At 48.3% G+C, this 24740-nt stretch overlaps 1 protein-coding gene across 1 annotated transcript in view; it reads left to right on the top strand.

The window, feature by feature from the left end:
• Nucleotides 1-843: 843 nt before the first annotated feature.
• SEZ6L (seizure related 6 homolog like) overlaps nt 844-24740 on the top strand; it is a 181580-nt gene continuing 157683 nt past the window's right edge. Inside the window, 5 exon segments of the mRNA XM_086682196.1 lie at nt 844-906; nt 908-1124; nt 1127-1207; nt 1210-1294; nt 1296-1447. Coding sequence (XP_086538322.1) covers nt 859-906; nt 908-1124; nt 1127-1207; nt 1210-1294; nt 1296-1447 — 583 coding nt within the window. The 5' untranslated portion in view covers nt 844-858.

The raw sequence follows: 24740 nt of genomic DNA, 5'->3' as shown, positions 1-24740 counted from the left end.
ACCACTCAGCTAAAGACATGTTCCTCCCGCTGCCTGCAACCTTCTCTCCATCTGCTCCCTCTGCCTGCTCAGGCTGCAATGTGGAGACAGTGTGGCAAGGTGGTGTGGGGGGAGGGCGAGAGAGGGCTTCTAAATTGGGGTGAGAGGCCGGAGAAGCTGGCTGGGCCGCAAAGGTAGCCCACACAGTCTGTCTTGAGCCTCTGGGAGTGCCTACAAGCCTGTGCCCCCATCTAGCCCTTGGCCAACGCCTGTCCCTAAGCATCCGCCTGTCTCCCCCCTCTACTGTCCCCCACCACCTCTATTCGTGGACAAAAGACAAGATGCTGAGAGTCAGGGCTGGGCAAGAGCACAGCGTGGAGAGTGGGCCCCGAAATCCAGCTCAGATAGGGGAAGGGCCCATATACAGCAGAGCTAAGGGCCTGAGCTGAGAGGAAGCCCTGGCTAGCTCTGGCTCCCTGTTGACAATGAGGATGTGGACGATGGAACTCACATTAGAACAGATCAGTTTTAATTTATAGTCCCTGGTGAGGCTTCACAGGCATAGGAACCCCCGCCCCCAACGCCAAGTATTGGATACACAATTTCGTGGCCATTTATGTTGTTCTAGGGAGATGAACAACTCTCATCAGATCCACAGAGTGGGACACTTTCTAGGTTACTGGGACTCGCTTTGGAAACAAGGGAGGCTGGCAGGGCAGAGGGCTGGTTGGGGCCCAGAGGGACCTGCGAGGGGCTGCGATGCGGCTGGGAGATCTGGGACTGGGGTCATTCCGGGAGGCTGAGCCATGGAAAGCTCTAGGCTGCTCGCAGGCTGAAGGCTGCGCTCGGTTTTGAGGCCTTCATCTCCCCGTCTGGAAAATGGTCAGGACGCTCTCCGGCCTCGCCTGGCCCGCGCTGGGCTGCCGCGAGCATCCGCTGGGAGGAAAGGCTCGGCCCACAGGACGCCAGGGGAATTGGCTTTAAACTTTGCGGGGCCGACGGCCGGCGGCTGGAGGCGGAGGCTGGCCCCGGGGCGCGGCGGCCCCTCTCCCTGCTGCCCGCCCGCCCCCTCCCTCCCTCCTCGCACTCGCTCGGCACAGACTCGGCCCCAGCCCCCTCCCTCCTCCCGCTCGCTCCCCGCTCGCTCACTCGCTCGCCGGCTCCTCCTCACTCGCCCGCCCGCGCCCGGCGCAGCTCGGCCAGAGCGATCGCGGGGCTGAGCGCGCGTCCGCCCGGGGGGCTCCGGCGGCTGCCCGGGCCCGCGGACCCCTGCCTCGCAGCGCCTGCCCTGCGCGCTCGCCGCCTCCCCGCTTCCAGGCTCCCGCACCCGTCCGCCTGTCCGCAGCCCGCGGCCCCGCGCCCCCCGCAGCCACGATGCCTGCGGCCCGGCCGCCCGCCGCGGGACTCGGCGGGACCTCGCTGCTCCTCGCCCTGCTTCTGGGGAGCCCCGCGGCAGCTCTGGCGGGAGGTAAGCGCCCGGAGGGGCGGGGCGGGGGAGGGGGCAAAGTTGCGGCGTGTGCGGGGCGGCGGGGGGTCGTGGCCCAGCCGGGCGACTCAAGCACCGCCCGCTGGGATGGGGAGCGGGGGCGGCCACCCAAATTCGGGTCTAGGAAACGCGTCCCCTCGGCCCGGGCTGCTGGGAGTGTGGAGGCTGGGATGTGTCTGAAGGACTCCGGCGCTTCCCGGCTGCGGGCTCCCTTTCGGTCTTCCCGGCTGTGGGGCTGACTCCCTTTTGCAGCCCCAGAGAATCTCCTTGGAGTGGGGTCGCCTCCAAACCCCAGATGCCCGGAGCACTCTGCAACCGCACCCGGGGCTGAGAGCCAGATAATTCTCACCCTTTCAGGGAGAGGACGAGAAGGGGGGGGGGGGGCGGCAGCTGACCCGCCCTGCAACTGAGGACTAGACTCGAACAGTGTGTCTGGAGCGGGTGCGTCCTAATGCCGAGCCCTCCCACTCTAGGACCCTTTTGGTTCAGGCTGCCTCGCGGGACTGGGTCCCTGGACCGATCCCAGCCAAGTGTCTGGCAGCCGAACTTGGGTGTGGCTTTCGCCTGGAGGCCGGTGGAGGGCCCTCAGGGTTCTCAGAACTTGCGGGGGAGGAAGAGATGGCAGGTCACAGTCGGGAACCTGAGCGGACACTCCCCTCCCCCACCCCCAACAGCCTAGCGTCTCTTAACACTGTTATGAATTGGAGGGGTGGGTACTAGTTTCACCCACCACGTGCTTGCCGGTTGGGAAGGGGGGGAGGGGTCCAAGTTTAGGGGAGGATCGCTGCTCCTCCTTCCCAGACCCGGAGCCGCACCCTCTTCTCCACCCCGCTGAGGTCCCCCAGGAAAAGTTGTGTGTTGGGGGGTTGGGCGCTTCATTCACACAGAGCCAAGCGGGAGAGCTTTGAGGATTTAATCAGTTCAGTAGGAGACCCAAAAGTGGAGGGTGGCATTGGTAGACCACCGGACCTAGCCTTTTGAAAGGTCCAACTCCGGCTCCCAGAAACTCACGTGGGAAAAAGCAGGGCAGTTGCAGGGTCTGCCCAGACTGAAGACTGTCGGGGGCGCACACCCACCCCACTTGGGTCCTCATTTCTGTTTGGATGGTCTTGACCCGGAGTTGGGGCCCAGGCGGTGCCCTTTCACCCTGGGGCGTTCTGGACCCCTGGCGTGCACACCTGCTTTCAGCACCAAAGGCCGCGGACAGCTCTCAGCTCCGTGGGCCCTAGTTCCGGGTCCCATTCCTTTCAACTCTTACCCACAGCCTGGAGTGCCCTCCTCAGCATAAATCAGGCATTTTATCCCCACCCCCCTTCTTTTTAAATGTGGAGCCCCGGAGTGCAGAGCGAAGGAAATAATTCATCACCTTTTGTTTAACAAAGCATATCATTAAAGAACCCCCCTTTTATGAAGCAATAATATTCACAATTTACACCAGGTCTGGACAATTTCTCTGGGAAAGATGGGGGAAGAGAATCGGTTTAAATAAACCGTTTCCACCACAACATGCTCTTCCTTAATTAGCTGTCTTTCCACAATGGCTTGGTGGCCTTGAACAGAGTCCACATCTCCCTCTCTCATTCCCTGCCCCCCTCTTTTGAATCTGTGTTGTGACTAACACACAGAAAGAACCCAAAGCTACCCAGTGTCTTGCTGGCTTTTCTCAAGTGATTCTACCTCTGAGGACCACACTCCAATACACCACCCTCCAGGAAAAATGCCTTAATGGCAACTCTTGAATTGTCATCCAAGACAAGGATTTCATATCCTGCTTCTTTCACTGGCTTCAAATACAAAATGTGCGTGTGTTAATTTTTAAGACATTTCGTATTATTTTCCCAACTGTTCAACACTATAGCTGGCCAGCATATATTTTTAATTAACTTCAGGTCACCGCCAAATTAAAGTCAACTGATGCACTACTTCGGAAGGCTCATTAATAACTGTGAGCTTCTGACTCTTAGACTCTTAAGTCTTAAGGAAAGAGTGAGGATAGCCAATGAACACTGCCAATTCTGATGGTGCTTTTGGAAACAATTGACCTTCCACAGTAAATTCTATTTTTAACATGGAGCCCAACTTCCCGCTAATGTCAGAAGGAGAGCCGAACATCTAATACCTTGTTGCAAACTAGTCCTGTTTGCCTGTGGAGTTGAGGGGGGTTTGTAAATACTTGAAAGGGACTTGTTGCTACATTCTTATGCAGGTCACGTGATTCTCTGGGCCATTTTGCTGTAAGGCATGAATAAGTATAAAGTATAACTTGTTTTTGAAGAGGCTTCTTATTGTCTAAAATATGCACATGGGGAATAATTGTAGCTCCGTGCTAAGACTGCAGAGCGTGAGTGTAATTTCTTTTCTTTTTCTCTTGAATTAATAAAGCAAATTCAATATTGCTCAATAAGACTCAAATTTGCTGCCTCCTCTAGTCTCTAATGTGCGTTGTTGTTAAATTCACTTAACAACTATTTTCATTATGGATTGCCATTCTTTTCCACGGAGTTTTGGCTGCTTCTGCCAGGGGCCACCTTATCTAAGCTTGAGGGATTCTTCTTGTGTTCGCAAGGTTTCATTAGACATTAGGACAATAATGTTATAGTCAGTCCTCCCTTTTCCAAGACAGAAGGATGTTTCCTGATCAGAGTGGCTTGTTTTGTGGTTTTGCTCACAAGTACATTCCGGCTATTCACAAAGCTATTCCAAAGGGCTCAATTTACTGGTCCCCCTGTTTGGTCCAGTGGCGTGCTTCAGACCTCCACTAGGGGCGCTCAAAGCTGTAGTTGGTGACCTAGGGCAGTTCTGACCTTTGTAACCAGCAGGTGCGTGCAAGAGCGGAGCTCTAAAGATGGTCTCGCCACCGCCTCCACCCCACCCCCCCTTTGCTGCTTCCTACAATTGATTCCTATTTCTCAGAGAGAAATTATTGATTGACACTCGACATGCAGTGGAAACAGAGGAAGGAAAGAATGCAAAGGCAGGAGAATGCTCCAAGAAAAGCAACCTCAGAATGCAGAGTCCTGCTGTCCTTTTCTCTACCAGCTTGTGGTTTCCTTCATGGAGCCAAATTGCAAAACACCAAAGAGGCCATGACAAGGCCATGGGGAGTTCTGGGGAGTATGAGCTGGGCACTGGTATCAGATTTATAGGGTTCTGGAAAAGAGATATGCTGGCCTCTAAAACCTGGGTCCAGGTCCAGGTCCAGTGTTCATGAATGTGCGACCTTCCACAGCACCGTCTTCTCTGAGCATCCATTTTACCATCTGTGGAATGGGGGCAAGGCTGCGGGATTGATGGTCTTGGTCTGGAAGGATGTTTGCAATGATTCTGTAACACTTCCTTGTAAAGCACCTGGCACGTAGTAGGTGCTCAAGTAACATTTCCTCTGTTTTTCTCCTGCTTTTCAAAAAGCAAATTGCCCCTATTAGTAGGCACCAAGGGAGCGAATCCCTGAAGTTGGTGAAGCAGATGTTGGCATAAATATCTGGGTGACTGAGGCCCAAGTAAAAAGGGCGGATGTGGGAGATGGTGCCGGCATCCTTCCTTCCCAAGGCCTCCTACTGTAAATCTTTGAACCCCAATATTACCATCAGGAAGCAGAGTCCGTGGCACCAGAGATGTAGGATGGCAGTCTAACGGTTGGAAAGGAGATACAAGGAGAGAATCTTCTGGAAAAGACATTTACTCGTTCATTCATTTAACATTTACTGAGCACTTCCTATGCATGTGGCAGGCCCCCCATAGGGTGCAGGAGAGACAGAGTAATATGTTGGGGTCCCTGTCCCTGTAATGACCGCTTAGCAAGAGAGATCGGAAGTAACCCACTGGCATCCATGCCCTGTGATCTGCGCCTCAGGAGGGGGCATATCAGAGTGCTGTGGGATCTCACGGGCCAGTGTGGTACACTCTCGCCTGTTGGGCTTCCCTGAGCAGGTAGCATTTGAGCTGGCCCCGGAGGGATGTGACAGGTGCCAGCAGACAGGGGCGATTGTTCTACGGTGGGATAGTAAAAGACTGTGAAGAAAGCTTCACTTTCGGAGCACATCACGCACGCACGGGAAAAACCAGAGGGAAGTGAGTGAGTGGGAGGGGCAGGCAGGTGGGCACACAGCCTGACACCTTCCTAAAAGAAATCATCAGACCTGCCCCTCCTCCGTGCTCTCCCCGGGACTTCATGGGCTCAGCGCATGAAGCCTGGAACAAAGGCCTGTGAGGTGCTGTGTTCGCTGTTGTCCGCTAGAGGTTGTGGCGACACACCGGAGCAAGCCTCTCTGAAGACAGCGGGTCCCAGTAGCCCAGTAGAGCCGCCCCAGCACTGGGTAAACACCGCCTCACTAGATTTGCATATTTGCATAAGCCTCTGGTTACTGTGGTTCCTCAGAAGCAGCCTTTTGGTGTCGGGTGAAGGTAGGGGGTGGGGAGAGAAAGGGCTGGTTCTAGGGGAGGGTACAGTGATGATGAGTCAGGTGGAGGTCAGCGGACATGCCTGATGTCATTTACAACATGGCTGGGGCCACGTCTTAACAATGAAAACAGTATTCACTGAGTGTTGATTTGGTTCCAAGCCCTGTGATAAGTGGTTTATGTAGGTTGGTTCAGGGAAGCCTCACGACAACCCCAATAGATGCAGTTATCATACCCATTTTATAGATTGGGAAGTGGAGGCACAGAGAGGTTAAGCTGTGTGTCGAGAGTCAACAAGCCAAGAAGTGGTTATAGTCTTGCATCATTTTCTTTCAATTTTTTTAAATGTTAATTTATTTTGATAGAGAGAGACAGTGCGAGGGTGGGGGACGGGCAGAGAGAGAGCGGAAGAGAGACAATCCCAAGCAGGCTCGCACCGTCAGCACAGAGCCCAACGTGGGGCTCGAACTCACAAACCATGAGATCATGACCTGAGCCGAAACCAAGAGTCGGATGCTTGAGCCGATGCTTGAACCGACTGAGCCGCCCGGGCGCCCCTGGCATCAATTTTTTTTTTTTAATTTATTTTTTTGGGACAGAGAGAGACAGAGCATGAACGGGGAAGGGGCAGAGAGAGAGGGAGACACAGAATCGGAAACAGGCTCCAGGCTCCGAGCCATCAGCCCAGAGCCTGACGCGGGGCTCGAACTCACGGACCGCGAGATCGTGACCTGGCTGAAGTCGGCCGCTTAACCGACTGCGCCACCCAGGCGTCCCTGGCATCAATTTTTTAACACCATGCCTCGCCACTGCCTCGTATTCCACATTCCCCACGCTCGTGTGCAGATTTCGCTGGTGTATGACAGGGGCCAATAAATATTTGTCAGATGCGTGTTGGAGGCGTATCCTCTGCCCACCACTGTTCCTGGTACAGGGTAAGCACTCAAGTAAAACTAGTCAAACTGAAGGGAGTCATAAAGCGAAACAGGTTACAATGTATGTGTGGGCAATTCGTTCATAATCATCATCTCCAATGATTACTGAATATACATCAGGCACTTGCATAGGTTGTATTATTTAATCTTCCCAATTTCTGTCCATTTTAGTGATGAGGAAACCAAGGCTTAGGAAGCTATTAGTTCAGGAAGCTCAAGGTCATCAGCTAGGAAGTGGCAGAGGTAAGATTTGAATCCAGATACTGTGATTACTGAGCATATGAGCTTGAGTGTCGGGCACAGCGCCTTCCAAGCTGGGTCCTGCTGTGTTTCCCAATGAAATGTGTGTACAAGGTGACTTCACTGTTAGTGTGCCATCAGGCTGGGTGGGTCTGAACCCCAGGTCATCAAACTCCAAAACCTGCCGGGATAGTGACCAAAATGGACTAGGATTTTCCTAAGCCCCTAACATCTCTGAGACAAAGGAAGGAAGGGGAGGAGAGAGGGGAGGAGGGAAGGAGGAAGAAAGGAAAGCAGGATAGAAAGAAGGAAGGGAAGAAGGAAGGGAGGGAGGGGAAGGGGAAGAGAAAAAAGGAAAAAGAAAGAGAGCTTAAAGATTATTCTTCTCAACCAAGAAGACTTCACAAAAGAAGGTGAGCAATATGGCTCCTTCGTTGGTTGGCTTTGGAATTCTGGCTGTTTGTAATTTCCCTGTTCCCAAACCACCCCACCGTTAATGGAGAACCCAGAGTATAGAAAATTAGTTTCTGTAAGCTCCTAAATTCAGGAACCTAAATTTAATCATCTTTTGGCTGCAAGTCTCAGTTTTCCCATCTGTAAAATGGATCACAATAACCACAGCTACATATGCAAAGCTAGCCTCATAGGGCTGGGATGAGGCATGGGAGTTAAGGGCTTTATGCATACCAGGGAGTTAAGCTTCAGGGCGGTGGGTGCTGGCATGGAAGGCCCAAGCCCCCAAGCACCCCCATGTGTTTTTTGTCCTGGGCTGGTTATGAAAGAATGACAAGAGAGTGGCACTGCGGTTTGCCATTCAGTGTGGGTCCACTCTGGGCTAGAGGACTGGCCATGTGCTTACCATATATATTCACTCCTTGGGTCCTCCCCCAACCCTATCAGGTGATGTTACTAAGTAGGTATTACAGGTGAGGAAACGGAGTCTTGGGAAGGTACAGCCCTTGCTCAAGGTGTTATGAACAACGAAGGTTACAGTCAGGGTTCAAATCCAGATTCATTCTAGATGCTAGGGTATGAGGTATCACCTAGCAATGGCCAAATGGAGAGACGATGCAAGCCCAGAAATTAGGGCAGTTTGCACTGGATGCCAGGTGGGGAGATGCTTCCTCATCCAGTGGCAAATGCCACATGTCTCAAGTCAGCTCTCCAAGAGGAGAAACAGTTCATCCCAACCTTCCATACTCCCTCTGATGCTCCTGGTCGAAGCATCCTTCTTGTCTCACTCATGCAGTTCCTTGAAGCTGGACTGTCCCCTTGGGAGCCTGCATAGCTGAAGATTAAATTCCCAGCTGGTTGATTTTAGCAGCATGACCTTGAGCTATGCACGTCAGCGCTCTGAACCTAGTTTGGCCTAATACATAAAATCAGGGTCCTGTCTTCCTTGCAGGATGGTTACAAATAGTCAAAATGGGTAGCTATGTATAAACCATAGCAAGTACTCAACAAAATTTCCCATTATTGCTACCAATATTCACTTGGTGAACTTCTACTCATCCTTCAAAACCCAGTCCCTAATTGTCTTTGCCTGTCTCCTGTCTGTGCCAGTTATGAATCACCCTCTGCTCCCCCATCCCATTTTATCCCTCTATTATAGATAACTCATACACTCATGATGCATGAGTTACCACTTAACATGCCTCCCTCAAAAACATCAACCGAAGCTTACTCATCCATATGACTCTTAGCCTGTCTGTAACCCAGCATAAGGCTCAACCCATTTGTAAAGCTACACTACATTGCCTTTCATCTCAATATTAGTGGCGGGGAGGTAGAAGCAATCTGAAGATCTGCATGTGATTCCTCACCCTTTTTCCTATATCCGTGTGGCCTTGGACAGCCGGTCAGGAGACTTGATTCCTCATCTGAAAACCGGAAATAGCAGTAGCCTCCTACCTCAACGAATTGCTGTGAGGAAGATCAGTGAGCCGATGGATGTGAAATCGCCGAAGAAGTCTACAAAAAAGAAGATGAGGAAGACGAATTCGATGAGGGAGGAAAGAGACACACTTTGTGAAAAACAACCACCGCGACCGACCTTTGTGCAAACACACAGCCACAAGACGGGCCATTCGGTGGGTCCCCGCTGAAGCCGTGTTTCCTTCCAAGGGGGCGTATTGGCTGCAATTACTTACCCTGTGGCTTAGCTCATTTCGGGACAGAGACTTTCTGGGCACGACACTGGGTGTTGTGGAGTCTGCCTTCTCTTGGGTCCCCTGGCAGCAGCAAAGACAGCAAATGCCCAGCTGAAAACTAGCAAAGTGAATGAAAACCTGTGCTTTAGAGTCAGAACAACCTGGGTTTCAGGCTGTTGCTTTCCATTAGGTGTGTGACGTTGGACAAGCAGCTGGGTCGCCCAGAGCCATCGTTGGACCTCATGTAGGGGTGCCGGTCTACGCTCTTGAATTCTCCAGAGATGGTGTGATGAATGGGGACTGGGAATTCACATGCTCTGCAGAAAAAGTTAACAAGGCACCCCCTTCCTGGGCTCTGTCATATTAAATCAGATTGTAGCAGATTTCAGGCTCTCGACCTGCCTCGATCTGTTCCCTGATAATTTCATTTTACTGAGGAAAGAGACCCAAAGACAAGAAGGGACTTAACTTGCTCAAGGTCCCACTGCAAGTGGGGGGCAGAGCCAGGACTCAAACCTCTGACTCCTGTTTTCTGACTTCCTTTCTGAAATGACGTTTCCCCTCCTTTAAGAACAGTGGGATGTTCTCTCCTAGTGTGCGTGCTGAGAGCCAAGCAGAGGTGGCAAACTCCATTAAACCAATGGCATCCATTACCCAAATCGGATATTTACATCGTGTGTCCGTGGCAGACTGACTGCATAAAAGAAATGTTAGCAGAAACTGAAATCAGGCTGTAGCTCCCTCCCATGCTGACTTGGCATCTGAAGCTTTGAGGCACTAGCAGACCAGCTCACACCTGGGAATGGTGCCATCCGAGCAGATGGCTTGAGTCAAGCAAGCAAGAGTAAACCATGGAAGCTCAGGGAGGCTCAGGTCCCAGGCCAGGTGCCCCCCTCCCCTGCTGGTCTTCCTTGCTCTCACCATGGGTCATAGGGAGTGGCTCATTGAGAAATCCAGTGGGGGTGGGGGGAGTGTGGAGAGCCAGGGAAGAGGTGATTGAAGCATGGATGATGTGGCCAGAGCCAGCCTTGGGCAAGTAGCTGGACACTAAGGGATGATCTGAGGGCTGGAAGTTAGAGTAAGATGGGTGGATACAGTCCAATACGTGGAGCCCGGAGCTTAGGACAAGTCCTGTAGGGCAGAGGGGTGAGTATGAACCAATGCGTGATGGTTTCCTTGTCTGGTCTCATCCATTCCCAGTTTGGGTGTAGGCACATGCCAAGCTCAGTGTCATGAGTTAGTGAGTTGGGATGCCGAAATGGGGCATTGACTCAGGACCAAGAGCCCAGCAAGGCAGTATAGTGTGGTAAAGAGCACTTATTCTGAAGTGACAGATATTGGCTCCAACCTAATTGTGTGATCTTAGACAAGTCACTTAACCCAGATGATTGGGGTTGGGGGGGGAGTGATAACAATTATAGTAATGATTTGTTGAATCTTAGCTGATTCCCAGATTCTCACATCAGTGCTGGCTTCCAAGAGAGGAACCATTATTTCTTTTGGCTGTGCAGAACAAAGGCTCATTCAGGGTAGACAAGAATAAGAAGGCATGCCCTAAGGGTACCCCAAATACTGAGCCAAGAATACTCCATGGATGGGCTCCTTTCTCCATTTCTCTCTTCTACGACATCTGCTTCTGTCTACATAGGTTGCTTCTGGCTCTCTCTCTATCGCCTACCTCCTTCTGCTCACTCACAGCAATCTTTCTCATCACCTCTACTTACACATGGGCTATAATGGCTCCTCCGGGTCAAACTCTACATGTGCACCATCTTATATGGTAGCCACTGGCCACACGTGGCTATTTAGTTTTAAATTTGAATTAATTAAAATTTAATTTAATTAGAATTAGAGTTCCTCAGTCCCACTAACCACATTTCAAGTACACGTTGGTCATGGGTGGCTAGTGACTGCCATATTGGAGAACGTAGACAGAGAACATTCCCATTGTGGTAGAAAGTTCTACTGGACAGTCTTGCTCTAGATCATGGCAGTCCAGACATACCATCTGACACTCAGCTTCTTCATGTTTCCCTGTTCAGATTCTTGAGGAGTATGGCTTGTCCGGCTTGGACAATAGATTGGCCACAGTCATCTGTGGCTGGTGGGGTGAGTTTGCCATGGGGTGTAACACAGGGCTCATCAGGTATGTATTTGGGTAGAGCAGTCACCACTAGTGACATTTCACGCTCTTGCTCTGCTGGTCTCCACAGTTGCTTTCTCAACCCTTCTAATTGCCAGGGTGTGGCTCTGGAAACTCTTTGGCCAGTACATCCATATTTATATAGCTGTGGCCTCACTGATAAACATATCTAAGAGCTGGGGAAGATCACACTGTGTCTGCTGACTCGTCTCCCTCACTGGGCAGTGAGGTCCTTGGGGTCAAGAGTTGTCTCTTATTGTCTCTGTATTCTTAGCTGTTTTGTTGAAGGGATGAATGGATGAATGAATGAATGGATGAATGAATGAATGAATGAATGGAATTCATTCTTTGGCCATGAATGACCCCAATTTGGGAGGCATAGGGCACAAAAGCATTTGCAGAAAATGCCCTTCCCACCATTTGGGTAAACTCAAGAAAAGAATTTGAGATGGGCATTTATGAGAGGGGTCCTCATAAACTGTTACAATTGGGCGTTTCAAAGCGTCCATTCTCTGCAAATCAGGCTGGGGGGGAAAGTGAAGAGAAGCTTCAAGATAGGGCCCCAGGAGCCTGCCCCCTCCTTGTGAAAATGTTCATCTGGAATGAGAACAATGCAGTTAGGAGCAATGGTGGAGGTGAGTGGGGAAATAGGACGCGTTTTTTCCCAAACATGTGGTTCTATGCATGGTTTTAGTAATGCAGCTGTTATATAACTTTGTGATTTCTTCAAAGCTTTAATATTATGGAGACAAAGGGAGGAGGTGTTTAATGTTTAAAAGAATGTACTCAGAGTACACTTTCTGGGAGTGGTGGACTCAACACTGGCCTAGGCCGGAGACGGGTCGGACCTTGGATCCCAGCCCCGGCGTTTCTGTGCTGTGTGACCCTGGAGAAAATGGTCTAATCAACTCAGCCTCAGTTTCCATCTGCAAAACAGGAATATGATGCTTCCTCTGCCTCCCCCATAGGGTGGATTGTGAGATTGCAATGCCTATGTCACCTCCCTGCCCATCTCCAGCAGTGTCTGTGAATGGTCCCCCAGCCCCTGGAGTTGAGCAGTGTACAAACTATGCAGCAGTATGTGGCAGCCCTGGATGTGGAAGTGCACCACTAAACTGTAAAGTCATTACAGCAAAAGGAGAGGGACAGAGCTCTCCTGACTCCTCATTCTCTACAGGCTTCTGATCAGACCTCTTCCTCCATGGCCCCTGTAAGGCAGGTTTACCAAGTTGTAAAGCTAATTTGGGGCCAGCCACCTTGGAAATTAATGCAAAATGTGTGGAATCAGTCCTAGCCCTACTTTTCCAGGGCTTCAGGAAGGGAAATTTGCCTAATTTATGGCATTAATAAAAAATGATGTGCTCAGGCTAATTTGCATACTTTTACTTCAATCAGGGTTAAAAGCCACACTTTGTTGTTGTTTCTAAAGAAATCCTCAGACTTCTCTTGTTATTCCAAAGGTGTAAACTTAGGCAAGTTACTTAACTTTCCAGTCCTCAGTCTCCTGGCTGTGAAATGACAATGATCCATGGACCCACATCACTGGATGTCGTGAGGACTCGTGAGTTGTAAATGGGTAGAATAGTGCTTGGTACCCGCTAGGAGTCCAATACTTACAACAGCATAGATAATATCAGATCATACTTATGGTATCATCATCATCATTCATTCATTCATTCAACATGGTTCTTGTCCTACAACTGGTGTTGCGGAGGAGTCAGAAGGACGCGGTGTCACAGTGTGCCAACCTGTGGAGTTGTTGCAAGCCCAGCACTGGGACTCGTGCTGGAACAGAGCAGGTGTCCAGCCACGGGATGCACGGACAAATGGATTACAATGATCATCAATCACTGTACCACAGATGCAAGAGTTTGAAAGCCTTTCTCCCTGCTTCTAGACAACAAGGTCCTCCAAAGCAGGGGCCATGTCACATTTCCCCACCTCCCAGCAGTACATCTCCCACAAAACAGAAGCTCAGTAAATACAGAGCTGCGGAATGAATGGATGTTGAGGTGTAATCGTTCTTAATTAGCATGTGGGAAGTGCATATTATCAGCATGCATGCTAACGCATAGATGTCCTCCTCCCAGACTCAGAACACCTCATGTCGGTGTCCCCAACATCTAGCTCAAAGGGCACAATGGGCAGTGAGCAGGTGCTTGTTGGACATGTGGCAGTGGCCTAGAGGTCACAAGTTAGGGTAATAGAAGCCTGAGTCTGGATCACTTATGAGCCATATAACCCTCAGCAAGTTGTGCTTTATGGGAATAGTAGAGGCAGAGGAAATAACTGTAACTTTTTCATCTAGTTGATGAGACACACACAAAAAATTAGGAAAATTTCCATCAAGAGCTGAGCACAGTGCCTGACAGAAATTGAATACTCAGTATAGATACTGCTACGAGTAAGTGAATGAGCACTGTTCTCAAGAGTCTTTTTTTAAGTGTTTATTAATTTTGAGAGAGAGAGAGAGAGAGCACAAGTGGGAGAGGGGCAGAGAGTAAGAGGGAGACACAGAATCTGAAGCACGCCCCAGGTTCTGAGCTGTCAACACAGAACGTGACACGGGGCTTGAACCCACACACTGTGAGATCATGACCTGAGCTGAAGTCAGAGCTCAACGGACTGAGCCACCCAGGTGCCCCTCAAGAGTCTTTTTTTTTTTTTTTAATTTTTTTTTTTCAACATTTATTTATTTTTGGGACAGAGAGAGACAGAGCATGAACGGGGGAGGGGCACAGAGAGAGGGAGACACAGAATCGGAAACAGGCTCCAGGCTCCGAGCCATCAGCCCAGAGCCTGACGCGGGGCTCGAACTCACGGACCGCGAGATCGTGACCTGGCTGAAGTCGGACGCTTAACCGACTGCGCCACCCAGGCGCCCCTCAAGAGTCTTAATAGAGAGAGACTTGATGGGTCATTCTCAGCTGGAACAGAATTTGCAAATGCAAACCCCAGAGATAAGATGTTCTGTAGGAATTCAGGCATGGACATTGATTTTAGAGCGACCACATCTAGACTCTGCTTCCCAATTTAAGGCATTTTATTATCTTGGTTAATAAAATCAAGTTTCTAAGCAGAAAGCAGGGGTCCGGATGGGTCAACCCATCACTCACTGACTGTGAGTGTTTAATCACCAAGGTTCATCTCAGATCAGCCACAAAACCCCAAACAAAGAACCACATGGGCATAGGCTTCCGTCAGAGGCTTCCAGAAGGCAGTGTCTGGGTCTGTCTTGTGTCTCCCCCATGCCTCCACTCTCCCTGTTTCCAAAGAAAGTAGGTCCCCAGAAAGGCCGAGAAGGAAACAAATTCCCATAATACACTAGAATCCCGTGGCTTTGTTTATAGAATCCTGCTTAATTACTAGCAGAACCTTCGAGGGTGAGTGTTAGAGCCATTTGATTCTAGACAAGGAAGCTGGGTCTCAGATGGCTAAGCGCTGGTGGATTAGGGTTCCTTCCTTCCTTCAGGCTCTTTTTCTTCCTTCAAGACCCTCTGTTCTGTAGCAAGCACTCCATAGGTGCTAGAGATACAGAAATGAATAAGGCGTAGCCTTGCCCTCAGAGACCCTATCATGTAATCATTCTTCAAACTCAGGTATGACTCACGCGTGCCAGTGCTTCTCTGTCTTCTCCCCTCTCTCGTGCTGGCCTATTGACTTGCAGGCACGGAGTGGCTGCTTTCGAGGCACCAGGGCTGGGATTTCCCAGTGCATTCCCAGGCCACTAGTCCTGGTAGGGGTCTACGTGTAGCGAGGTGGTTTGGTCTCATCCAAGCATCTCTAGGAAAACAAAAAATTTTTTTAGTTAACGCTCTTCAATGGGCCAAATAAATCTATCACTTGAAGAGAACCTTCTGCAACCAGCCTAGACTTCGCAGGAACAGAGGCCAGAGGCGAGAACTCCAGCGAAGTGTTACTGACTTCACTTATGGCAACAGTAGGCTGGCTTTTCTCTTTCACATGTAGGAAAATACATTCTGAGCTGAGTTGCCAGAGATGTAGCGAGCGTGTGAGAGTGTGTATGCGCGTAAATAATATGCCCATTATTTCCTTAACGCATAGACTTGGACAATCAGTTAATGAGGTTTGGCCGAAAACAAATGAATTCCTTCAGGTCCTGGGGTAGTTTTATTCTCAGTAGTAATAAAAATAGTCATTTATTCTCTGCATGTGGCAGAGTAGATACCCGTTGTTGGATTAGATTGTCACAAACAATTTTGAGGGGCTAGCGATACAGAAAATTAGTCCTACTTTCCAGACGAAGAAACTGAGGGTCAGAGAGACTCCGTGACGGAATGATTCCTTGGCCTTTGTGTTTCCTGACCTTGATGTTTTTGAAGACTACAGGCCCATTGTTTTGTAGAATGGCCCTCAATTTGGGCATATATGCTGAGTTCTTACAAAATGGCACCATGTTGTCCGTATCGGTCTGTAACTTGACTTGCTCCTTCTTGGTCCCAAATTCCAAGTTAGGCTGTCTTCACTGGCTCCCGTTCTTCCTCCCCAGCCTCTAATACCAAGGATTGTACTCCGTTCTGGGATCTCTTCCCAGGCGCCTCCCCTCCACCCTCCTCTCCCTTGGCCATGCTTCCACAGCCCCAGGCTGGCACCCCTGTCCTGGTAACCTGCCTTCCCTATTCTTAGTTTTGCTTATACCTGTGTTTCCCCCCCACTAGGCTGTGGGAAATTCAGGGCCTGATTCACCGATTCAACCATGAACAGCAAATATTTAACGTGTGTCCTATACAGGCTCTGTTCCAGGCGCTGGAACAAAAAAAAAGCCACAGGGCCAACCTTCAAGGAGCTTATGCTGTCTGTGATCTTTCATTTATTCACTGACTCAACACGTTTGTTCATTCATTTATTCAGTGAATATGCGTTAATAGTCCTTTGCTCGGCTGCGTCACCTGCGTAGTGATCATTCAGTATTTACATAATGGGGTTAAATGATGGCCCACCTCTCAATGAGAGAGACAGGGATTGGCATATTCATCTGTGATAGTACCCACGATAGAAAGCTTCCGGAGAACATCAGACATTCTCACGGGCACTGTGTACTTGAAGGGGTTAAAAAGAAAGCCACGGACTCTGAGAGCATGAGCTGAATGGGAATCCCTCACGCTGCCCATGGGGGCTCAGCCAAAGCCAGGCACCTCCGCCTGACCTGATACAACCCTTGGCCTGGACCAGCAGAAAGACCACCTGACCAAGAGTGGGAGATCTGTGTTCTGTACAACTACCAAAGATGTGCTGTGCAGCCTTGGGCTCATCTCTGTACCTCTCTGGGCTGTTTCTCCATTTCTATATTTAGTGATCTGGGCTTTATCAGGAGTTTCCAAAACATGACCTGAAATCCCATGGCAACCTGTTAAGACCCAGATACTCGAGCTGCAGCCCTGCCTTTTGCCTAGGAAGCCCCACACACTGTCTCCTCTAGAGGTTTCTGAGGCATCAGTAACTGTGCCTGAATTATTGGACCTCTAAGCCATGACTGTTTATGATTCCTTTGTTGATGATGATGATCCTTACCATTTATATGCCAGGCGCACACTGAGCCCCTTCCTCACCTTCCCTCATATAAGCCACAGAACAGTCCAGCTCCGTAAATCTGTTACCCCATTTCACAGCAGTAGCCACTGAGGCTTGGAAAGATCAACTTGCATAAGGTCACACAGCTGGTAAGAGCCAGAGCTGGGATTTATATCCATGTCTGAGGGACTGGGAAAGAATTCACTGCCTCTCTGTAGTTTGGATGGGGGATGGGAGTCTACTTTTAGCCCCCCACCCCCCGCCCTGTGTTCCCTCCCACAGATGATCCTGGTGCCCTGATATCCTCTCCTCCCTAAAAACCTAGTTAACTCCTTTAATGAGCCAGATAAATGTGCCCGGTAAAGTGCGTGATCGATCACACCCAACTTCCCATGAACCAGGCACGGGCTTGCCAGGCGCCGGGACGGCCTCCCTGACATGAGTTATTGCAACCATCAGCCTTCTTTCCGGCTTCTGCACTTGTGGGGGACAGGCTGAGCCAGGGATGCGTTAGCATGCAGAATTCAACCCTCGGCTTGGCTGTGCACGGGCCGCCAGAATTCGGGACATTGGAAGAACTGACAGAAAGCTGTTGTGGCCCCAGTATCAAGAGCGGGGAAGGCATTGGGCAAAAGGAAGGGAAGAGGTGGGTGGAGCAGATCCCTTAGGGCAGGGGGGCTGCTGGGAGGTGGTCAGGGGTTTATTCCCTCGCTCTTAGAAGCTCACTGTAAGCAGGGGTGTGGCCTGTGCAGGTTTGATAAAGCCTCTGGGAAGTGGAGGGGGGTTAGTTATGAGACCTTTGCAGACAGGGTTTGGGGGAGTAATCCCACCCCTCACTCCTCCTCATGAGTCAGACTCACCCATCCCCAGCCTCCCAGCTAAAGTCTGGAGCTATGTGAGTTCCACTCCTGAGACCGTCTGTCTCCAACCACAGTAGAAGGGAGGCCGAGGCTCTAAGCCTGCTGGGAAGTTTGCAGGGGTCCCAGCCCTTGACGCCTTGACTGTGTTTAAAACCTCAACTCCTACACAGACTCGCCCCCTCAGACCTGGCCTGGTGCTTTGAAAGGCTTTCTTTGTCCTCCCCATGGTGGTTGGGACACAGGAAAAAAAAAAAAGCAGCACAGAGGAGAGGAAAAGAATATAAATTCAGACTAAGATGATTAAATCCAGCCTCTCCCCTCCTCCCAAACCCTGATCAGACTGTACAAAAGGATCTCATATATATTATCACTGACTCCTGGTTTAATGTAGGCCCGACATTGCTGGGTAAATTAAACGACATTTATAATATAGCTTAACTATAAAAATGTGCTTGGGGCAGAAATTAGACATACCAGGCCTTTTCCAGCAAAAGACATTTTTACAAATGCATGAGCACCTGAACCAATTTGGAGGCCCTGTCATTTTGATTTAGAGCCGGGGAAGTGGGGCTGATCCCTAAAGAGGAGAAACAATTATCCGGGTGAGAGAAGATTTGAGAATTCTTTTTCTTATCACTAACCTGCCTTACACTCAAAAGCATCAAGTAGAAAAGAGGGTTGACTCATGAGTGAAAGCTGGGACCCTTTTCCACCTGCTTAACCCACAAATCCTTTATGACTTCTACATGCTCTCTCTTCCATGGAGCTCTCCCTGCCCCTCTAAGCTGGGTTAGGAACATCTCACTGGAGCACTCACCTCCATTTTGTTTCAGTTAGCTATTGCCGCATGACAAAAGACCCCCAAAATTTAGAGGCTTCAGGTAACAACCATCTATTTATTATCTCCTGCAATTCTGTAGTTTGACTAGGCTCAGCTTAGTGATTCTTCTGGTGCACGCGGTGTTGGACAGAGCCACAGTCATCAGGTGGCTTGACTGGGCTAGAAATGCCAAGAGGCTCAGCTACATGTCTGATGGCTGGAGCTTCTTACCACCCAAGCAGCTCAGTTTCCTCTCACGTGGCCTCTAGTGGCTTGGGCTTTTCCCAGCATGACAGCTGGGTTCTAAGAGGGAGTGTTCCAAGAGCAAGGGCAAGAGCTGAAGATCTCTTAGGGGGCAGCTTTGGAAGTTGTGCGTTGCATTCTGTCGGTCAAAACACGTCACGGGGCCGGCTCAGATTCAAAGGGAGGGGAAATAGACCCCATTATAGATGTGAATGGCTGAGACTTGGCAGCCATATTTAATCTACCTCTCTCATAGTTATTCCTAATATAGAATTCAGTGTGCTGTTACCAAGGTTTAGGTGTGTGTCTCCTTGTACAAAGGGACGCTTGTCTACTTCATTTAAGGTACAAAGGAGCTGCTATTGATTCAAGTTTGATAGAGCAGCCACGGTTCTGGGTGTTCATTTCAAGTGTGGTCACTCCTAACCCAGGAGATTATTGTGAAATATTGCAGGAACCTAAGGACCAATATTATATTCATTTATAGCAGTAGTCATAATGATGGCTAATCGTAATAAGTATTAACAATAGTATAATTCTTACTGCCCTAGTAGTAATAACTATAATACTGCCTTGTACTTAAGCAGCATTTAGCCACTTAAAAAGCACTTTTATTTCCATTGCCTTACTACTCTGTCCAACAACCTTGTGAAATTCCCCAAGAGGACTCTTATTAGAATCCATAGTTTATAAATGAGGAAACTGAGCCTGAGAAGGGATGAAAAATTTGTCATTAAATTAATCATCATGGATATAATGTATCAAGGACCCAGTAAGTGCTGGTCATCATATCAACAGTTTAATTTCCTTCTCAGAGCAATATCATGAGGTAGATACTGCTATGCCACCATTTTATAGGTAAGATAGTGGACGCTGAGAGAGGTGAAGCGTTTCACTTCTCAGGTTCATGACTGGGATTTACTTCTACATCAGTTCAGCTCCCCAGTTAATGACTCTTTCCCAATGCTACACAGACTTCCTTCCGGATAGCCATTTTCTAAGTTGCTTTGAGCTGAGAAAGCAGATAACATTTGTGCAAAAGTGGTGTGCCAGATCGGAGTGAAGAACTCTTCTGTGAATACCTACCACCCGTGGGTAGCATTTTTGGCTTTGGAAGCTTTCATTATTCACCTGTTCTTAGTCCTTGGTAGCTTCTGCATAGCCACGGTGACCAGGTAATAAATTTCCAGAAAAGTGAGTTGTCCTATGTGTAAAGTTACGTGAGTCCATTAAGTCCAGTTCTCCCAGGGATGAAGTCACATTGAGGTCGTTAATTAAGCACTTAATGGGAGAAAAGATATATATTTTTTCAGCACCTATGATAAAACTCACCCAGTGGTATTTTTGGAGGAAGTACAACATACTGGGTACCAAAAAGCGGGATATTGCAGGGTTAAGCATGCTGACTTTTAAGTCAAGCCACCTGGGTTCAAACCTCATCTCTGCCACTTATCAGCTATACAGTCTTGGACAAGTTATTTAATTTCTCTGTGCCTCAGTTTCCTTATCTTTAACAGAGATTTATAATAGTACCTATCTCACAGGGTTGTGGGGAGGATTAAGCAGGCTAATCTATGTACCATGTAGTCAGACTTGGTACATGTGCTCATCTTGGAATCCATCACTGGGGTTGGAGTGATGTAAGACCTGATTGGCCAGTCCTTGGCTCCCCAACACACGGATTGAGGTGAGGGATGGTGGAAAATCAAAATGCTGTCACCAAGAGAAAATCCAGAAAGAAAGTCCAATATGTGGGGGAACAAAGAGATTCTTTTTTTTCTACCATGCCTCTATCAATGGCTGAAAGACTCAAGAAGGGACTGAGTATGTTGTCCTCAGCAGGGTCTTACAAGGTGGCTGCAGCCCAGACCCAGCACTGCCATTCACTACTCCGCTTTCCTGAGGAGATAGTGAGGAAAGTGTGCAGGAAAGATCCTGGGGCTTGGCAAGACTGAGACCTGTCAGTTTCGCAGCAAGCTGTCTTCAGTTGTGAAACACTGTCCTATAAATATGTAGGGTGCCTGAGAAATAGGCATGTGCCAGGTCCATCCGAGAGGCAAACATTTAAGCAACAGCCTCCTGTTTGATCAGAATAAGGAAAATGTGCCATTATCCAAGTCCCTTCCTTTCTGTGACCCTCAGTATTTTCATCTGTAAAATGAATAATGTCTTAGATGGTATCTTAATACTCTTTCAGTCCTTGTGCTTAAGGTTTTGTGCTTAAGTTAAAATGGTTTTAATAACAGCTTAAAAGTGAGGAGTCAGAGCACATCCACCAACTCACTGAGTGATACTGAGTTAGTACTTCATCTATCCATCTACTTGTCCATCCATCCTCCTGTTCATCCATCCATCCATCCATCCATCCATCCATTCATCTATCTGTCCACCTGCCCACCCATCTGTCCATCTACCCACCCATCCCCATCCATCAACCCATACGTTTATCCATCCATCCACCTACCTGTTCATCTGTCCTTGTATACACCTGTCCATCCATCTATACATCCATGCATACATTCATACATACGTACATTCCTTCATCTATCCATCAACCTTTCCATCCATCAGCTCATCCTCTGTAAGGTCACTTTAAGACTTTGGTTTGCCCTAAGCAACCTTATTCCGGAGCCCCAAACTCACATCATATCATACAAATTAAATGCATTTTTACTGACGCATTTTAAAGGAAATATGGAAGTCAGCTTTTGGAATTATTTTGTTACCACGGTAACTGTCTCGATTTACATTTATCTGTAATTTCTTGAAAAATCATCAAGAATACTCAGGAATTCTTGTGAAATGAGATTCTAACCCATCAACTCTTTTCAAATATAATGGAACTTTTATGAACACTAAATTTAAAAAATACTAAGGTTGACATGATGGTAAGTTATAGAGCCCATTTAATTTAAGCCTTTATTAATTCTGCTTGTGCTGTTTTCTTTTTCTATTTTGGAGCCAATATATTGTTTTTAGCTTTCAGACATGTTCATGGGCTCTTAAAAAATTTGTCAGCCTCAGGACCTAATGGGTAAAACAGGCCCATTTCCCCAAGTCCTTTACTACTGTTCTTGCAGATCTTGGCTCCCGGTTGAATAAAAGGAAGGAAATCATGCATATGGGCTATCTGGTCAACCCACGCTTGTGCATGAAGGAAACACAACATGAAATACCAACCGTCACACCAAAGAGATTTCTTCACGTCCACCTTCCACCCCTTTAGGCATTCCTGTCCTAAATAGAAACAATAATTCTGGACAGATGATAGAGAAAGATAAAGGCAATTTCAAGCACTCGTCATAAATTGTAATGAGTACCTACTCTAGCAGGGTGCATTTTGATTACTTTTTGAAATGTGAAATAGCAGATTTATCTCCTGTGATCACATCGGGAACATTTTTTCTTCATATAAAAAGAGGTTTCAAGAAATGCTGAAAGGTTTAGGATAATGAAGGCAAATTGCTCTTACAACAGCAGGGGATTGTGAACAGTTTGTGTATCTTTGAACATTGAGGGGGGGAAAATGAGAGAATTCCCCAAGGGAAAAAAAAAACCCTCAATTTGTCACCAAAAAATCCATGTGAGAAAAACATGGCTCGATGCCTGAGGAATACATATGAACCAGAGCCCTTGGTGAATACCTTAGTCTGTCTCCCTTACTTAAAGACAAAGTGTGTATAATTCAGAGAGGAGAGATAGCTTATCTAAGATCACAAAGCAAGTTTGTGTCAAAGCCAACAACTTCATGCTTTTCTTCTATCATAATGCTCCACATCGTCCTACAAGGGTGGAAAATGAATGAAGGAAAACGGTACTCTTTATACAATTTGATTTTTTTTATTTGACATTATTGAACATTTGGGAGGTGTACAGAAAAAGTTAATTGTCCCATCCCCGCCCTATTGCATCGACAAAGCCTATATTAACAGCCAATGTGGATCTTCTTTCCTTTGTTACAATTTTGAGAAGCAATTTTCTCTTTATGTTTTATATGCTTCTTGAGCCTCTGTGATGTTCAGACTTTCCACTGCATTCAATTGTGTTCAATTCCCTGGAGCTGTTTGGGTCAGATTCTTCTAGGAACAGTTACCATGCTGGAGATCATGGTGCTGTGTGCACCCATGTTGGGCATCTCTTAAGTATCATAAGTATCAGAGACTGTGCCAGATGTTGAAGAAAAGAAATTGTCTAGGACAGACTCCATGCCCCCCAAAGATTCTGAGGTTGATGGGGAGACTGGATGTATAAGCAGACAATTTTGAGAAATAGTGAGGTGTCCTGTGATAGGAATAAGTCACAGAAGTCCAAGGATGCATTTGACACAGCCCAGGGTTTAAGGAGGGCTTCCTGGAGGAGGTGATTCCTAAGCTGAGTCCAAAATGATAAATAAAACTTAGTAAAGATGGGAGAGAGAAGGGCATTGCAGGTTCAGAGAAGAGCAAGTCGGGGGGTTTGGAGGCAAGAACCTTGGGGCTCAAGGCAACCTTAGATGCAGCTAGATCATACTGCCAGAATTCCTATTTCACAGGTGGGGAAACCAAGGCCTATTTGAGGCTGTGGTGCAATTACACAGGCCAGCTTATTCTGTTGTTCTTCTTAGCCTTGACAGAAGAAGCCAATGAACGATATTGTCTAAGAGGATTATCTTGCAGATCTTTCTTGTAAGTAGTGCATCCTGAAACACAGGAGATGTGGATCATATGTGCCCCTGAATCTCTGCCCCAGCCCTGTATTCAGAAAGCCTTCCCTTACACTTACTAGTTGGCAAGATTGGACAGCACGTCAACTGTCTGTGGTACACAATAACTGCTTCAGCCTGGCCACGCTAATGTGGATATTTGGAATCCACATGTAAATTGAGCAGTAGGCAATGCAGTAGATTCTTAGAAAAGTGTTGGGGGATTCTGGGATAGGGTGCTCCTGGAGGTAAAGAGAGTAAAACACAGCTATTAAGAGATTGCACTCTGTATCTTTGCCCACTTCAATTTGTACCCCAGCTCCACCATTTACAAGTGTGCATCCTGAGCAATCGACTGTCTCTCAGCCTCCTCGCCTGTAAAACGGGGACAGCAGTAGTTCCCACCTGGAGGGACTTGGTGTGGGTACCAGTGCTTGCAAAGATCTTGACTGAGGGCTTGGTGCAGTCTAAGCACCCAACCAATGATAGCTGTTTGCATTGTCTTATTCTAATCCAAACCAAGCTCCAGAATTGCTTAGGGCCAGCTATTTCCACTGACGTATTCTTTTTAATAAAGGTTTGTGCTGGGCATAAAGCCACAGGGAGATGCCTTACGCTGTAGAGCACCTCACATGTCCTACAAAGCCTCCCAGGCATGATCAGGGATGACTCAGTGTGGGGAGGTATTTTGGTTCACCCTTTGCTCTGCTCTGGTTGTCCAGATAACTGGACTGTGCCTGACTTTGCAAGACCAGCCAGACTGAGTGCACAGAAGTGCCACCTCAAACTCTCAAGCAGTCTTTGATATGCCTGCTGCCTATGGGAGAACCCTTTCTCATACGCGAAAGCGAGGAGGGGTGAAAAAGTGTTGTAAAACTCTGCAAGTGCCAGGAATCATACAGAGATTGAAAAGCCCGGCTTTGAGAGTCAGAGTAAGCTTAGTTCCCATCTCAGCCCAGCCACTGCCTTGCTGTGTGACCTTTGGTCTTAGAGCTCCTCTCTCGGAACCTCGGCTCACTCATTTCTAAAATGGGAATAGGCCTACCCACCCTAATTGGGTCATCGCGAAGATTAAATGGGATCACAATAGGCTAAGTGTTTGGTACTGCTCTTGGGATGTAGGAAACACTCCAGTAAATTCTAGCTATCTTGTGATGTTGTATTTATTCATTCACTTAGAAAAAAAAATATCTAAACATTGCCTATGTATGCCATGCCCCTGGATAGACACTGGGGATGTAGTTGCAAACAAATAGATGTGGTCTCTGCC

Source organism: Puma concolor, chromosome D3, assembly GCF_028749965.1.
Source record: "Puma concolor isolate L17-30 chromosome D3, mPumCon1.1.hap2, whole genome shotgun sequence".
In the NCBI taxonomy this organism is placed as follows: Eukaryota; Metazoa; Chordata; class Mammalia; order Carnivora; family Felidae; genus Puma; species Puma concolor.
This window is presented reverse-complemented; position numbering and strand designations above follow the sequence as displayed.